At 32.3% G+C, this 17,752-nt stretch overlaps 1 protein-coding gene across 1 annotated transcript in view; it reads right to left on the bottom strand.

The window, feature by feature from the left end:
* Window positions 1–1,167: 1,167 nt before the first annotated feature.
* LOC145254550 (V-type proton ATPase 16 kDa proteolipid subunit c) overlaps window positions 1,168–17,752 on the bottom strand; it is a 31,288-nt gene continuing 14,703 nt past the window's right edge. Inside the window, exons 2-3 of the mRNA XM_080113077.1 lie at window positions 8,277–8,460; window positions 1,168–2,808 (exon numbers count right to left, since the gene is read on the bottom strand). Of these exons, the coding sequence (XP_079969203.1) occupies window positions 2,598–2,808; window positions 8,277–8,460 (395 nt within the window). The 3' untranslated portion in view covers window positions 1,168–2,597. The remainder of the gene's footprint in view (window positions 2,809–8,276; window positions 8,461–17,752) is intronic.

Genomic DNA, 17,752 nt, shown 5'->3' with positions numbered 1-17,752 from the left:
AGTATCTAATGCAAGATGTATTTGTTTCCTATCTTTATAAAACTGAAATAACTAAAATGTTTACAACATCTAATACTATTCATCCCACTAGATGTGCAGAGAAAAAGTTACCATGGGAATAAAACAAACGTTGAAAACAATGATATCAGGTATTTAGATTTAAAAAATAAAAAAAATCATGAAACAGGCGAGTCTAACAATACAAAGATTAATTCCCACAAAAACTGGTATTACATATCTAGCTTCAGAGCATAAATGATATGGTTATTTTTCAGCATACTCTATAGGCAAATTAAGTCCACCTAAGTAAATAAAATTACAAACACTGAAAATATAAAAACAAAACCATGAATATTACACTGGTTCATTATAACAATGATTTTATTGAAATCAAAATTCCTAGCAAGAAAACTAATTGAAACAATTTGTAAGGCACTAAACAGTGCCATGTACAGTCCAAAGGAAAGAAACTAAAATTTAATTCTTTTCAGGAAACTAGTATATGAGGGAGGGCAGGGGGATAGTTGGAGAGAATGTGTCAAATTTATCCTTGATGAAATGATATATTTATTTAAAAATTAAATTTCTATTTTTAAAAGGGGGGAATTTGTTAGACTAAAAACTTCCGATTATCTCGATTTGTTTAAATTAAAAAATTCACAACAGCCTGAATAGCGAGTTTTGTGGTGTTGAGATATTTCTAAACTCACTACAAAGCGTTTGATTACAGATAAGACAACGCAAATGTTATGAAGGAGAAAAAGTCAAATTCAAACATTAAATGCTTGATGGTGAGATGGAAAAAAAGAAAAAAAAAAAATGTTCCACAATAAAAATGAAAAACACATTTAATCTAAGTTGTTTCTATTCATTTCTAGTCTAAGATGAGAAGGGAAAGCTTTCTAATCCAGAGAAGAGATGTTAGAGTGAACTCAATAGAATAACATTGAAAGATAAAACAGAAAAACCACCTAAAACAATGGCAATAGATATCCACACAGTAGGATATGTAAATATTACAATGCAAAAGACACCCACTTTACCCCTCCCAACTTTGGGCTCACAAAATGAAAGCATTTACCCCCCCCCCCACTAATTTATTAACATAAAGGTTATAATAAAAAATAAAAAAAGTTAAGAGATAACACTTTGATATGAAGAGCATGGTCACAAGCAGGAAGATTTATTACATGGGCAAAGAACATTTCATACAGGCGACAAATGAGGGGCAGGGGAAGAAGGACAGAAAATGTAACAGAATTTTATTTTCTATACTTTCAACAAGTTCACAATGACCTAAAAAAGGTCACTATGATAATTTTATTTTTTTTATTTAACGAGCCAAAGTCTTGATTAAAAAAAATTAAATAACAAAACAATCTACCTAGATGGAATGTTAGTAGCAGATTTTTATATTTTTGTCTTTTCAATGGTAAACAATATCTTCGAGTTTAATTTTTTTTTTATTCATTTTTTTTTTAAAAATCAATTTTAAAATTTTATTTTACAAATAAAATGACCCCAACAGGCACCATATGTGCACTGCGAGGACACTGCAACACGGTTAACACTTCATATGTTTATATACATACAACATACTTTACACTAAACTGGAACCTGCAAGTGTTACACTTATCCAACATACACGCAGTACCACTTCTCTGGAAATAAGTCTGAATATGCATATGGCTACAGAAGGAGGGGGAAATGCCAGTTGTTACGACAGCTGTTATTTGGAAAAATTTTTCAGATTCAGTTCACATACACGCATGCACACATTTCAAACACACAAGGAGGAAAAACACACCATGAAAACTCCCTAGATAAAACTCTTCCTCAATCTGATATGCTCTCGTCAAAATCTTTACCATGCAGGATAATTGGGAGAGGATTTAAAAGCTTTAAATCACAAGTGTAGTTCCTTTATTTGTATAGTGATATGAATTTGTAGGCAGATGAGAAGAGCAATATCAGGGGAGAGGGGGGGGGAGAGAACGGAAGTGCACAGAGTAGTTTCTCTACGTAAAGTTGGCATTTCACTCCATAACTACTGCATATATTTGTTTCATTTTATTAACTATATTTAGAGGAAGAATAGAAAGGGAAAAGAAACAAACAGATCAGTGTTTTTTTATAAACATTTAAGAATTTTTAAAGTTGATTTAAAAAAAAAAAAAAAGTTACCACTTACAAAAGTCAGGAGAAAAGAAAAAAAAAAAAAAAAAAAAAAAAAAAAAAAAAAAAAAAACACTGATCCTTGATGATTTTGAATATAGTGAGCCTCAATATATTTTTCGTGTATGGAGAGAGGAAAGTAAGAGTAAAGGGTTATGACAACATTCAGACTGTACACCTGTATTGCTACACAGCCAGCGTAAGAACTTATTTTCCCTTCTCGAAGGTTTGGATTTGTCGTTCTTCATCTTAAAAACAAAAAAAAAAAAAAGAAAAAAAAAAAGACTTTTCTTCATGAAGTAGTCAAGGTGGAACAATGAAATTACAAATTGAATTTTCATCTTGTTTTTCCAGATAGTTTACTGCTACCACCATACCCCTAATTTTTTTTTTTTTTTTTTAATAGCGGATTGTAAGGAGATCTAATCACCCCGTGTTGAGAGGATCAAAGCAACAATAAGTCCATAAAGTCCCAAGACTTCTGCAAAAATGAGAATGAGGATCATGCCCACAAACAATCTGGGTTGTTGAGCCGTTCCCCGTACTCCGGCATCACCCACAATGCCTATGGCGAAGCCAGCAGCTAATCCACTCAAGCCGACACTTAAACCAGCACCCAGGTGAACAAAACTCCTGGAAAACAAAAAAAAATATCAAAATAAAAATTACAGATTTTAAGAGGTTTACATTAACGTTAGGCTGCAAGAATACAAAAAGTACAAATAAAAAATTTCCAAGTTCATTATTTTAAATGCCTACCTGACACTACCTTTGAGTGTCCAAGGTCTCTGTATAGGAGTTTGTCAGGATAACCTGGCATGAAGATTCTTTTCCTACAAATAAACCGCGACTAAATATTTCAAAATCGCATAGTATTCACAACCCAAATAAGATCCGATATGGCTAATCCACACTGGATTTTACATTGAAAGGCACACCTTTAAAGGGTGTTACAATAAGTGACATTATGAAGTTGGATACTCCAGACTAGAGGAATTCTTATCCCGAAATCCAGTAAAATTACAAGAAAGTTATAGTATAACACTTAAATGGTCAATTGAAAATTATGTTCAACTTCTTTACTGTGTTTGAGAGATAAAAGAACTTTAATGAAATATTTGAATACATATGCATCTCATATAGAGATGCAGTGTTAGCCCCAGGAAATTGATTTCTGAGAACATTAAAAATAACAATCAGTGCTCAGGAACACTACAACATCAAGAATGCATGTGCATGGAAGGAACATCAGTTTTGGCAAATTTCAGGAAGTTTTTTTTCCCCCCTCCTAGCAGCCAAGAAAAATGTAGGCAGTTCTGTGCTTCAGCATGGAAGAAAGCAGCTGTGATGATCCAAACTAGACATGTCCAGAGATTACTGGCAAGTTTTCATGTGAAACTTGTATACAATTCTCAAGTGAAAATTGTATACAAGTTTCACATGAAAACTTGCAAGTAAACAAAGACAAAAATAGTTTTTCCATAAAACATGAACACTTGTCCACATAAATACAGAAAAACAAATTACCTAATATAAGGAATGTTAGATTTTAATTGTTTAAAAGAATGTGAATAAACTTATATAACAGGAATTTCTCGAAATTATTTAAGTTTATAATTTCACCAAGTGAGAATGCGACAAGCTCAAATCAATTTACTGAAGTCAAGAACAAGACCATGCAAATTCAGCATGAAACATTCAAAGTTTGAAGTTATCAACTTTGAGTTGACCCTACAAAGGGGACTGTTGAAACATTGGGGGGGGGGGGGAGGGAGGGAAAGCTTGCTTATGAAAGAAAATTGTTCTGATCAAAGACACGAAAAATACTTATAATGGAAGCTATTATAATTGAATTTTTAAAAATCTTTATTTTTTTTATTTATTTTTATTTATTTATTTTTTTTACAAGAAAGCCACTATTTATCAAGGTTTGAAAGCCACTTGAGGATAAAGGTAAATGAAGGTAAGGTGGTAGTGTAGATAATTGTTAATAGTGCAGATTCGATAAAATTGGATTATTTAAGGAGACTGCTCAAGAAATTTACATTGGACTTACAGCTACCATATTGTAATCGTCCGGGAGGTAAACCAGTGAAACTGTTCCACGAGCGGACAGTTCTAGTTATCCTACTAATTAAACTATACAGTATAGTATCAAACTTCCATAATTGATCTAAAGCAACAATAACAGCTAAGTATAGGTGTATTTAAAAAAAAAAAAGTCTACGTTGAAATTCTCAATTGACAAGATACGAAATGTAATCAAGAAAACAAATTTTTAATATAGAAAAAAGAAAACATTAAAATGATAAAAGCATCTATTTATCTTTTGTATATTTCCCACTAAACACATGCTAGTGATATATGTATATACTACTAAGCTGCAACTGATCTAGAACAGCATCTTTAAGTATTGTCTCCATATCAAAGTTGGCAGTATCCAGATACGCACAAATCTACATGTGTACATTCACACGTTAAAATATTTTAGCATATTATGCACGAGTGAAAGCAGACAATTTTAAATGTGTTTATATAAAATGAAAATTTTTTTTTAACAAATCAGGACAAAAAAAAAAGTCATCTTACTGAAGGACAAATATCCAACTGCATTGAAGAATTGGCATCTGACAATCAGGGAAGTTAAACTGTTTTGTACATTGCTACAAATTTCAGGAGTAACAGATCCACACCATTAAGCCTTTATTGAATACCAACATAAATTTCCATAAATTACAGAAAATTCAAGCAAACAATCTACTTAATATTCCGATTTAAAATGTCTAAGTTTATTTTTTGGACAAGAGTAAAAAAAAATTATGCCCTGGATGAGGTTTGAACTCAACCTCTAAGTGTGGTGTGCTAAAAATTGAAAGTGGCATATAGGTCAGAGACAAGGAAGAGAAATAGCTAAGGACAGTGTATATGGAAAATATCGTTATATTTCTTCCTAGTGTTATGGTCTAGTAGATGTGACAGCAGTTAAGTGTACTCCTTCACTTTCCTCTATTCATAACTAATAAAAAATGTTGGTAAGGATTAAATATTAGAAACCAATAAATCTAATTGAAAATAAAGATCATCTTATTAAAGCAGACATTTGGTAAACAAGTTTAACCAAACATTGTTCTAGTTAGCGTTTAATATATTCTGGTCAAGGAAACTAATAAAAAAAAATTTTTTTATAAAGGATAGAAACTGTAAAAAGGAAACGATCCAATATTTAAAAATATTTTTAGTTCCAAATACTATAACTGATGTTTTTTCATTTGTATACAAACTTAAATAGCAAAATAAGTCTCTAGTTCTATATAAGAATGAATACTATAGAAGAAAGGCTTGTTTTTAGTTATACAAGAATGTTAACAGATGTCACAGTTTATGAACTTTTGAATAAAAATATAGAGTAGTGCACCATAAATACATCTAGTGCAAATAGTAAATCTGTTTTACGTTTTAGTATTACATTCAGAATACTAGATGGGCCAGTTTTGGATGCCATCAACAAAAGTATGTCCATAATTGTTTTTCTAAACTCTAGAACCAATACTAACGTAATTGAAAGAAAAAAGCTAAATGATTACATATTAAACTATAGAATTCGACATGGTCAAGAGTAATATGCGCAACAAGATATGTTTGTGTGTAGGTACATCCCACCCCCACACATGTTCCATAGCTTTGAAAGCTTTATTAAAAATCTTTAATTAGATAAGTTACATATTAGTGTTAATAATTTTTACTGACGATTTGATTTTTGTATTTTATCCAGAGCAAGTTTTTTTTTTTTTAGTGAGAATTAGAAGCTTGAGAAGTCACTCCCGAGTTGCAAATACTCTTCCTGCAACTCAAAACCCTGTTCTAATGTTTAGAAAAATCTGGTTGCATTATATAATCTACAGCAATATAACAAACTTGGATAATTTTTTTTTTATTTTTATTTTTTTTAATATAATTTCTTTTATGATCCCATAGCATATTTTCATTTATGATAGAATTCATTCTGGGTTAGTTGAGCCAGGTCCTAATAAATTCATCATATCTCCATTGCCAGAGAGTACTTGTCTAATAAAAAAATTTTTAATGCTAAACACGAAAAGGTTACTGAAGTTTAAACATTGCAAAGTAAAAACTAAAGTTAAAGATGAAAAATATGAAGATAAACATTCTGATAAAAAGGTACAAAGTTAAAAACTTTTAAACCCGCACCTTTAAACCAAGATTCTCAAACATGCAGCTTGTGTACTGCATAAAAGATACTAGCTATCATTTAACAGCTGAAATGGACTTATAATTTCGGCTAGATAAACAGGTCCTTTAATCTTTATACATATTAAAGTTTATCAATTTCAAAAAGCAAAAGAAATGCAATTGTAAGGTAGGTGTGGCCATTTCATAAAATTGACAGTAAAATTATGTCATAATTTTACTTTTTTTTTTTTTTTTTTTTTTTTTTAAAGTGACTTGACCCACAATATCCTGAAAGAATCCAAAGAGGGATACGAAAATTATAGAATACTAGCAGGCTGCCTGACTAAAATATACTAGATGCAGATTTCATATTTTATTATAGAATTCTCTAAATTATATCATACAGACTTTATAAAGTAATTTCAAAAGTAAATGTGAATACCATTATCTAGAATCAATGGCAGAACATTTAGCACTCCAGTCTTAGTTACTGTTTAAGCTATCTTACAGATAAGTTAAAAATGAACCGACTTTAATGTAGAAGTATATTCGTGCATGCATACAAGAGTCAACTTATGCCTGTTAAATTCCGTTTTTGACTCCTTAGCCGTGAGAACCAAATCAAATTCGTGCCACAGATTCAAATCTTCATATTTGAAGTTTTTATTCTAAACTAAAAATTGACAGTTTAGTAAAGACTGTTCCTTACAGACCTGTTTTTTTTTTTTTTTATATAATATATTACACTATAATATGTTATATATATTTCAAAACCTTTGGCCTTGGAGGGAAAGCTAAAACTGGCTATGGTTTCAAACGATCTGGGGAGGGCGGGGGGAAGAGACTCGATTCCAAATATTTCTCATGTTATATCTCCCTTTTGGAAATAGTGTATGATTATCTCCATCAATCCTTATACACTGAAATTCATTTTATGTATGAAAACTAAAGATAGAAGATATAACATGAGAAATATTTGGAATTAAGAATTTGTATTGTATTTTAAAACAATTTGTTTAGATTTCTATATAGTGTCCTTCAAGTCAGCTTAAGTTTTGTTGCTTCGATTGTCTCCCCTGTGGCCTTGCCAGGCCAGTAATATATTGTGGAGACTGCACTATTCCTTTTCCTGGATAACTCCACTTAACCTTAATCATAAGAGATTGGTCAGCAAAGATGGATCAAGTAGCATTTTAGTCTTTGACATAACTCAAATAACTGAACCCTAGTCTCCAAATTCATTAGCAAACATTAAGCATTTTTAAACAATTCACACTATTAGTGATTAAAAAGTTATGATAGACCACTAGTGAGAACTTAAAAGTTCAACTCAATCTATTTGTATAAGATGACCACTGTCAAAGAAAACCAAAAAAATCTGGTAGTTCGATAAGGAAACAGTATTAAGATAAAATGAGAAAGTCCAAACTTGTGATCTGCATTTTGTCTCATTCTAGTGGAAGTATCTTTCTAGATACAATCAAGCCCATTTTTATTGTGCAACATGTATTTTGCCATTAAACATGTTCTTATATATACAAATTTTTTAGAAGAGATAACAGGGAAATACAAAAATTAAACAATTTTCCAAGGTATTTCACCATTTAAAATATCAAATCAATGCATATTTCTAGAGATGTGAAACAGGAGACAGTTTGGTCACATTGAAAGCATAGATGAAAATGCTTCGGTTAAATGTAAAACAGTTGAGGTAATAGTATAAGTTTGCAGAAACGTAGGCAATAAGGAGTTGAAAGTGGCTTGAAATTTCTAAAAGCAGTAAAACAAGCATTCAAGAGTTGAGTTTCACAAACACTTGTTTCAAATGGAAAAAAAAAAAAAAAAGTCATACAAGGCCAAACAGCATTTCACTAGAGTTTGAATGAAATTATTGAAAAAGAAAAACTTACTTGAATAAAGTGTATTGCGCTTTGATATTATTAGCAATGAGTACTGCCACAACCAATCCATAAATAGCAATAATACCAGCCATGACAACTGGAATGATGGACTTCATGATCAATTCTGGACGCATCACAGACATAGCTGCAATACCTGTGCCAGATTTAGCAGTGCCATAGGCTGCTCCCAGAGCTGAAAGAAAGAATAACATTGTTTACAATTGAGCAATATCTAGTCTGGAAACTTCAGGAAATATATACATTACAAACAAATTAAAAACTAGCAAACATCCTTAGGATGCATAGTTTTTATTAGCCGGATTGGCTGAAAAATCAGTACCGACCCTCACAAAGCAATGCCTGGGGTGGGGGATCAGAAGAGACCCCCCCCCCAAACCCACCTCTTCTGCAAAATAGTACATTAAAATAGTATAACTAAAGTATCAAAAGAGTACAATTAATAAAATGGTTTTAAAACATGTATCAAATCTCAATCTGAATAAATTGAAGAGCTCTTTTCCACCTACCTTAACTATATAAGCTTCAAAACAGTACAACATAACACCCACATGAGAAAATAGAACTCATAAGTCGTTGAATTGCATTCATCTGCAAGAGATCTAGCTAACTTGCATATTCTTTCAAACATTTTAATTCCCTATTAGTTTTTTCAGTTTTCTTATGGGATGATCATCTTTGGTTAACTATTACGTGTAATTATATTCATGCAGATATTCTACATGGATTTATACTTCCGTAATATTTACGTAAAAAGATTATAGTAACAAACCTTTATACATGTTTAAAAAATTTTGACTACTAAACTCTTCAGTTTTTGGTCTACAGACATGAAACTTGATTTGTGTTTTAGCTGGGGGGGGAAAAAAAATAAATAAATAAAAAACGTGCAAAAGTGAAAATTAAAAAATGGAATTGGCCAGGTGAAGGTTGAATAATGGCATTACGAATATGCATGTGTAATGTAATAGCTCTTAGTTCAGGTTTTAATTTTTAGCCTTGCAAACATGTCTCCATAGCTCAGGCATTAATGTTAAATGAAAAAGTAAATTGTAAGCTAAACGTTTTGGTTTTGATTCTGTGGTTTTGTGCGAGATTTTAAAAACTTTAAAATCATTACTATATATTTTGTCCAATGTAAGAAACCTGCATTAATTAAAATATATTTCAGCATATTTTATGACCAGGCAATGCCAAGTGGCCTGCTAGTATAAAGATTTCATATGGTTGATAATGTCCATTATCAACCAACGCTTTAATTGAAGCTGATCCTTGCAAAACCACAAAGTTGCTGTTGAACTAGAAGTCAACCACTCAAGTCGTTTGCCATTTAAAGCAAATAGGGAAGTCCGTTAGATAAATGGGTGCCGCGTGAATTGAACAAAAATTTAAATCGTTTTGAGGTGTCTTCTGTGCAACAAAAACAACCCATTTCTTGAGCGGATTGTGACCTGTGATAAGTGAATTCTCTACAACAACCGGTGATGTTCAGCACAGTGGTTGGATGCCAGAAAAGCTCCACAACACTTCCCAAAGCCTAAATTGCACCAAAAAAGGTTATGGTGACTCGTGGTCTGTGGCCAGTCTCCTCCTCCACGGCTTGAATCCGGACAAAACTATTACGGTGGAGAAGTACTGCCAACAAATTGATGAAATGCACCAGAAGCTCCAATATGTGCCAGAGATTAGTCAATATGAAGGGAGCAATTCTCCATAACGACGCTCACCCGCATGTTGCTCAACTGACCCTGCAACAAATTAGGCTACAAGACTGCCTCATCTACCATATTTGAGAGCAGCCCATGTTCTCATGTCATGAGACCATCTTTTCAGGGGCTACTTTTTATTGTATGCATGTATTAGTGCAGAATCTGTTCTGCACCGATATATTTGCAGGTCTTACCTTCTATTTTAGAGGGATACTTTGATTAGTTATATTTCTTCAAAGCATTACCTACGCTTTGAAGAGTAGAGTGGGAGGCAGTATATGTTCGTTCTCACTATTCTATTTTTAGCAGAGCAGAATTTTTTTTTTTTTTTTTAACAAGCATAACCACTTATCAAGGCCCAGATATCACTCGATAAGGGTTAGAGTGTACAGTAGTCAATTAACAATATAGTAATCGTTAGTAATGGAAATTTGGTAAATTTGTTAAGTGGAATGGCTCCTCAAGAACTTGTTTATGTTGGACTTGAAGGCAACCATATTGTAGTCAGCTGGAAAACAATTCCACAGACGTGCAGTTGTAAGAAAGAAGCTTTGTTCATGGAATCTCCGTTTAGGTTTAGGCACAAATAAAGAGTGGAGGGAATTATTGATAGTGTTTTCAGCTAGATGAGCGTTTGTGAAAGTTTGGCAAGGGGGTACCATAGATTGAAGCTCAGTCGAACACTTGCCATGAAAATAACGATAAAGCAGAAATAAATTCGCAACATCTCTTCTGGGAGAGATTGCAGCAAAGAGAAAAGGACATCTACGAAGTCTATTTTGTACTATATAATTATATTATCCCAGGCATTGTCCTCATCGGGAAGGAAGGGGGGGGGGGCAATATTGGTGATAATATACTCAGTTGGGAAGAGTGTATTATGTTCATAATATCCTACTGGGCTAGTAAAACGTTGCAAAAAGTATTTTGCTTGTTAATAAACCCAGTTAAAAGCAATTCTAATTTATCAAATGTATTAAGTTGGTGCAAAAATATTGATTTTCAACGTTCAAAAGATCATAACTCCTTTCATAATAAACTTTATTAATCGAAATAAGAACCATTAGAATCAACACATTTTTGCCAATGAGAAACAAGTTTATCTCATTAGTATAGAAATCCGGAGTTCTGGAAGCAATGAAGTTAATGAAGATAGCTTCAGCATCATCTCAGGTTTTGAAATATTTTTTGCGCAGGAAGTTGAGATGCTTGAAAAGTGATAATCCGTGGGAGAGAGGTCCAGTGAATATGGTAGATGAGGCAGTCTTGTAGCCTAATTTGTTGCAGGGTCAGTTGAGCAACATGCGGGTGAGCGTCGTTATGGAGAATTGCTCCCTTCATATTGACTAATCTCTGGCACATATTGGAGCTTCTGGTGCATTTCATCAATTTGTTGGCAGTACTTCACCGTAATAGTTTTGTCCGGATTCAAGCCGTGGAGGAGGAGACTGGCCACAGACCACAAGTCACCATAACCTTTTTTGGTGCAATTTAGGCTTTGGGAAGTGTTGTGGAGCTTTTCTGGCATCCAACCACTGTGCTGAACTCCACCGGTTGTTGTAGAGAATTCACTTATCACAGGTCACAATCCGCTCAAAAAAATGGGTTGTTTTTGTTGCACAGAAGACACCTCAAAACGATTTAAATTTTTGTTCAATTCACGCGGCACCCATTTATCTAACGGACTTCCCTATTTGCTTTAAATGGCAAACGACTTGAGTGGTTGACTTCTAGTTCAACAGCAACTTTGTGGTTTTGCAAGGATCAGCTTCAATTAAAGCGTTGGTTGATAATGGACATTATCAACCATAGTCGGCCAGCCGCAACAGTTTTCATCTTCCAGGCTCTTGTCACTATTGTGAAATTTTTGCTAGAAAGATTAAACTAAAGCTTCAGTTTAATGAAACGATGATGCAAAGTTTTATTAATAATCAGTCAGCTGGACTTTAGAATTCCTTTCTGCTACCTGCTTTCCCGACATGCAGAATTTCAAATGTAATATAAACCAACAGCTTGTTAATCTTTCTTAGGCATGGTCCCAATTAGTAGCCCCTCACATCCAAGTGCTAGTATGACTTGTTTGGGATGAAGCCAAGGCAAAAAATGCACGAAATACATTGAGACAAATTACAATGCAATATTAAAACAAATGTTTAAAATTAATTCAGTGCTATACGCCAGCTTCAGAATCTTGTACATTTTTTTCTTGCCAGGATCTTCAACTGAAAAAGAAAATAGTAAAGAGTCAGCGTGCAGTGTTATTTTGACATGCCAGAAGAGAATGCTTAGCAAGCAGAATATGAAAATCAGTTGTTGCCAAGCATTCTCTTCCGGCATTTCAAAATAACACTGCACACAAACCAACATGCTAACTTTTCAATTTAATAATATAATTAATATAAGATTCTTAAGATGGCGTATAATGCCGAAATATTAATTTTAAACAAATTCGTTTATTTTCATAATATTGCGTTGCAATTTGGTTTTCAAAAAGTAATGCGAAGATAATGGTTAAGCTTCAAGTCGATAAATATCAGAGGATTGGAAATTATGAATGAAACTGACAATTGACTATTTCAGAGAATGGCTTAAGCATTTGATATTGAATTGATAACAGCCATGTAAAATCTGCAGAGAAGCAGTCTTGTGGAAATATATTCCAAATGGAAAGTTCAAAGAAATTAAATTTGCTTTTACATAATTAGTAGCCCTTCACATCCAAGTGCTAGTATGCTTTGTTTGGGGTGAAGCCAAATGACGAAATTAAAATTCCTTAGTGGTAGTAAATAGACTAGTTTGTATTTTATAAGGAGGAACTAGAGATTGAAACTCAGTCAAGCCCCTCCCACAGAAATAACCCGAGTAGATAACTAGAAATGTTTAAGTACACAAAAATAAAATGAGTTGATAATGACGATCTACATTAATAATCTCCCGAAAAAGCACAATTGAAATAAAATAAACAGTTCAAAGACCATGAAGTTTGTACCAATAAACACCGAACCAGGTCAATTGTTACTTGTATTTGTAACAAGAATAAGTAATCTTGTCAACCATTTTTAATAAAAATTTGGTGTCATACACAAACAGCAATTTCTGATTTTAAGCTTAGGCATTAATTGAATACAATATGCAGGGTTTCACTCTTCCCTCCATCAATTACTGATATTTAAATACCAGTTAGAATACTAGCATCACATTTACAGATTAAAATAACATGTTTATTTTTTAGAGAGTGCATGTGTGATATTATTTTAAATGGAAATAACCAAGTTCTTCATTTTCAATCATAGGTTTGTACCTGGAAAAAGGTACAGATAAAAATTAACCTTATAAACTATGAAACAAACAGTTACCAAAGAGGTAACTTAAATGAACATGGCAAGCCACAGCTGGCATTTTAACAGGTAAAATGCCCCCCCCCCCCAAAAAAAAGTTGAAGTGATCCAATTAAAAGGAACAGTTCAATTTTGAACTAACTCAACACCTTTATACAGCCTAACATCAAATGCATTTTAGAAGTTTTATCACTGCAAAGCATAAGGGACTGGTCTATATAATCAAGAGTGGCATGTTTGAAATAGATATTTGTTTAGAACAGAACTGAACCAGGATACTCAACTTTTGCATTTTAAGTTAAATTCAAGCCATTATATAAAAAAAAATGTTATAACATCAACAGTATGTTCCCTACAGTGCAATGTGGACTACAATGCATTGTAGACTAGTCACTGCAGGGAGGCATGTGAAGATTCCTCCTGGTAAATTGCAGTGGGTCCCCGACTAGAGCAAAGCAATCAATTGGCCGATTTCACAAGTTTCGATGACAAAAGCATTGGAAGTGTAGAATGTTTGTAGATCTTCAATATTGGCCAACGCCGAGGTCTTCTATTAGTACACTCTAAAATAGTTCTTAATTTTGCGGCTGGGTTAAAAAAAAAAAAAAATTAAAAATCCGTTTTAATTGATCTAATTACACAAATTAGAATTATCTCAGCCATCTGTCTAACTTGGGTATCTTACTACCCCCCCCCCATTAAATCCAACTTACTAACACTCAAAAGGGAGTTTATATAAAAAGAAAAAGACAATTATACAAAGAATATCACATTTAGATGAAGAGAAAAGGGAAGTATTGTAACACAGAAAGACTACAAAGATATTTTAAGCTCTATTTACAAGTCCAAATAGTTTAAATTGATAGAACCTTAAATTGTAAGTTTAATTTCCATCCATGGATGGGCGTGGGGTATTAATGCAATTTTTGTTTTATTAGCAGTACCCATAGAAATTCTACAGAATGAGGAAATATTCAAACAAAGGTTTTCATAAAGCTTATATTTTTCTGGATAGCACAAACTATTTTAGAAAAGCCAATAACACTTAGCAAATGAGTTTAACATTTTTATGAAGATAGTATTCGTTGTATTTAAAATATAGAACTGACTCAAACGAGATGAACTAATAAGTACCAATAGTCAGAAAGTAATATTGTGCAATACAATTAATATCACATTGTAAGAGACAATCTTTAAGTTACTCTTCGGTCCAGCATCTTATGCTTTTTGCCCTATTTTTTTTTTTTTTTTTTTTTTTTTTAATTTTTCCCTTTTATGTAAGATTTTGGCAAAGAACCGATGCACATCGAAATTATGAGTTTTCTTTTTCATACCATTACAGCAATCATTTAAAATCGAAACTACATAAAAAAGGAGGTCACTTGTCTAGGGCTGTCAAATTAAAAAAAAAAAAAAAAAAAAAAAAATTGATTTCGGCTCTTTAGAAACGGTTTGGCCTTAATTTGTACTTGGGCCTTTTTCATACAGACTAAGGAAAGAACAAGTAGATTATATAGATCCTAAGAGTAGTTTAGATTTTTTTTTTTTTTTTTTTTTTTTTTTTTTTTTTTAAGACCGACAAATTTTATGTAAGATTTGTTTTACAATTTTTTCTAGTAATACATCTGAAAACCTTGTGATTACAGGGGAAGGGGTGTGTGAAATGGATAGGTAAATTTTATTAATCATTCCAAGCTAAGACTTAATGTTTACAAAGCCACTCCCATTTTTTTTTTTTTTTTTTGTAGACTTTGAACAATCCTATCTAAAAGTAGGGAGAGGAGGCCACGATTCATCATACAAAAGAAACTAAGAGTCACATGGTTAGGACGAAAATAATTCAGAAAGATAATGATACGCATGTGACCACTTTCCAGTTAAAATACTGACTAAAGACGATAAATTGAAAATTTCAGCTTTTTTACGTATGATAGCTATACAAATTATAGACATTAAACTAATCGAAATTGTTATAGTTAAAGTTGGCAGACGCTGTCGAGAGTGCCAACCCCCCTAAATTCCAGTAATTTTCCTGTAAATATCGATTACAGACTTGATAAATATGCATATGTCCACCCTAAAAAAGTGCGAGTACATAGGAATGTGGTTAAGGCGTCGATAATGTAAACGATTTCTAGCATTTAATTTCTTAATAAAATAAGTCGCCAAGATTAGAGATGGAGTGCCAAAATACTCGCGATCCCTATCACAATTTCACACCGTTATGTTACTATGCAAACAATCTCAGGTATTTCATAAAGTTTTAAACTACTTATTCAAAAATATAAAACTTGAAATAAAGTTTTCGAATATAAATAAAACGGATCAATAAGTGCATGATTACCCAATTTTGTAATGAAAACATTGGATTTTTATAGATCCAAAAATTTTAACAAATTTAAAATGAAACATTTTTCCGAATTAAAACATTGGACCCCCCCCCCCCCAACATATTTTGAAGTGGAAGCAAAACTGTTGAAGTGTCAACGAAAAATCTGCGTAAGGAAAGTTTTAGAACAATTTTGTAATCAAACATTGGATTTTTATAAAAATTTTTTGGAAAGAGTAAATAACTTAAAATGAAGTATTTTTCGATAAATTTCCGAAGAATTTCCCCAAAAATATGAGTTACCGTCCCCTGTTCTTGGACCGAAAAGCGCCACCTAGCGACAGTTTAATGAAACGCACCAAATAAGATGGCCGCCGTCCATATACTGCAGAAGTGCCGATTAAGCATTAAATTTTTTTTTTTTTTTTTTTTTTTTTTTAAAACAACCACAATCGTCTTGTGGTTGGAAGTACCTATTGATGACCGAAGCCGGTCGCTAATGAGAAAAAGATTACTGGTCAATAACAGCGATCGATAACGTTTTCTGATCCAGAAATAGGTAATCATTTTAGTAACTCGAGTCCAATGAAATAAAGACTTTCCTCAGGATGTTGAAGTGTAATCGTTCGAAAATTACATATCTTCCCGTTGACAACGTGAAGGCAAATAAAAATGTTACCCAAGAACAAAGTTCATTAGTATTAAATGATTTAAATAGATTAAACGGTAAATATGAAGAATCTTTCCACTCTAAGAAAAAAAAAAATCCTTTAAAATTACCACCTATAGGTTTCTGCGGACGCTGAAAACCAAAATGACGTTTAAAATTACGGCAAACGAGTAGTTTCTAAGCTATGAATAAATGTTACGTTTTAATAACTAAATAGTTAAAATAATAGAAAAGGCTTGCTTTTTTTTTCGTTGTTCTTGGCCTTCGGACCGGGATCAAAGTGTAGTATGCTACACTTAAGATAATTTGTACCAGTCAATTGAGGGGAAACCCTTCTATAATGGGACAATTATTTTTGGTAACCAGAGTGCCCCCTTTTTGCCTACTTTTAGAGGAGCTGGTTTTTATCCCACATTAAAAACGGCCTTGTGCTTAATTTGCTTTGGTGGGGAAGCAAATACAATAAATGCTACGTTTTAAAAAGTGGGAGATCACTTTTCTATAATTTAACGTAAAATAAGCACCCACTTTATGGCCACCTTTTTTCCTTTCCACCCTCGGAAAATCTTTTACACTTGAAAATGATTTACTTTTCAGAATTTTGAAAAGCACACGTCATGCGTCAATTAGAGTAAATGCTATTTTACCAATTAGAAAAAAAAAAAAAAAAAAAAAAAAAAAAAAAAAAAAAAAACTTATTTAAAAAGCGATCGAAATGCATTCTGGTGGATTTAATTTAATTACTTTCCAAATTGGAAAAAAAAAAAAAAAAAAAAAAAAAAAAAAAAAAAAAAAAACACTTGTACTGGATTTAAAAACGAATCGATCAGTAATTGCGAAAAATCACGCTGAGAAAACCTAAGTGGTCAGTTTGTATTTTTAATAGAAGTTGGTACTTATACAGAATACGAACCATGCTGAAAAACGCTTTAAACCTTACAGCAAGCCGGCCTCACCACTGGATATAGTTTAAGGTCATATCCAGGACCATGCCTTCAGGCAGACATTTTTTATGTAATAAAAAAAATAAAATTTTATGAGTTAAATATTTTTCAATTTGTAAACTTTAAAAATCTATCAATTTTTCTATTGGTTCAATTTTTACGATATTTTCAGGGTTCAATGTAAAATTTTATGCTCTTTCCAATAAACCAAATATAACGTTTTTCAAATTCACCCCCCCCCATTTTGAAATGTATTAAAATTTTAATTTATGTGCCAAAGTTTTATATATCAAATTGAAGATAAATCAAAATATTCTACTTTAAAAAAGAAAAGTTTTTTGGAAAAGTCCAAAGTGTAAAACTTTAAAAAACCACGTTGATTTTTTTTTTTTTTTTTTTTTTTTAATGAAAGCTCATGTTATGCTTACATCGTCAAGTAAATACCAGACGCTGACGGCAAATATTTTTATTTCATTG

This window comes from Euprymna scolopes, chromosome 3 (assembly GCF_053919585.1).
Source record: "Euprymna scolopes isolate OS-2025 chromosome 3, ASM5391958v1, whole genome shotgun sequence".
Taxonomy (NCBI): Eukaryota; Metazoa; Mollusca; class Cephalopoda; order Sepiida; family Sepiolidae; genus Euprymna; species Euprymna scolopes.
This window is presented reverse-complemented; position numbering and strand designations above follow the sequence as displayed.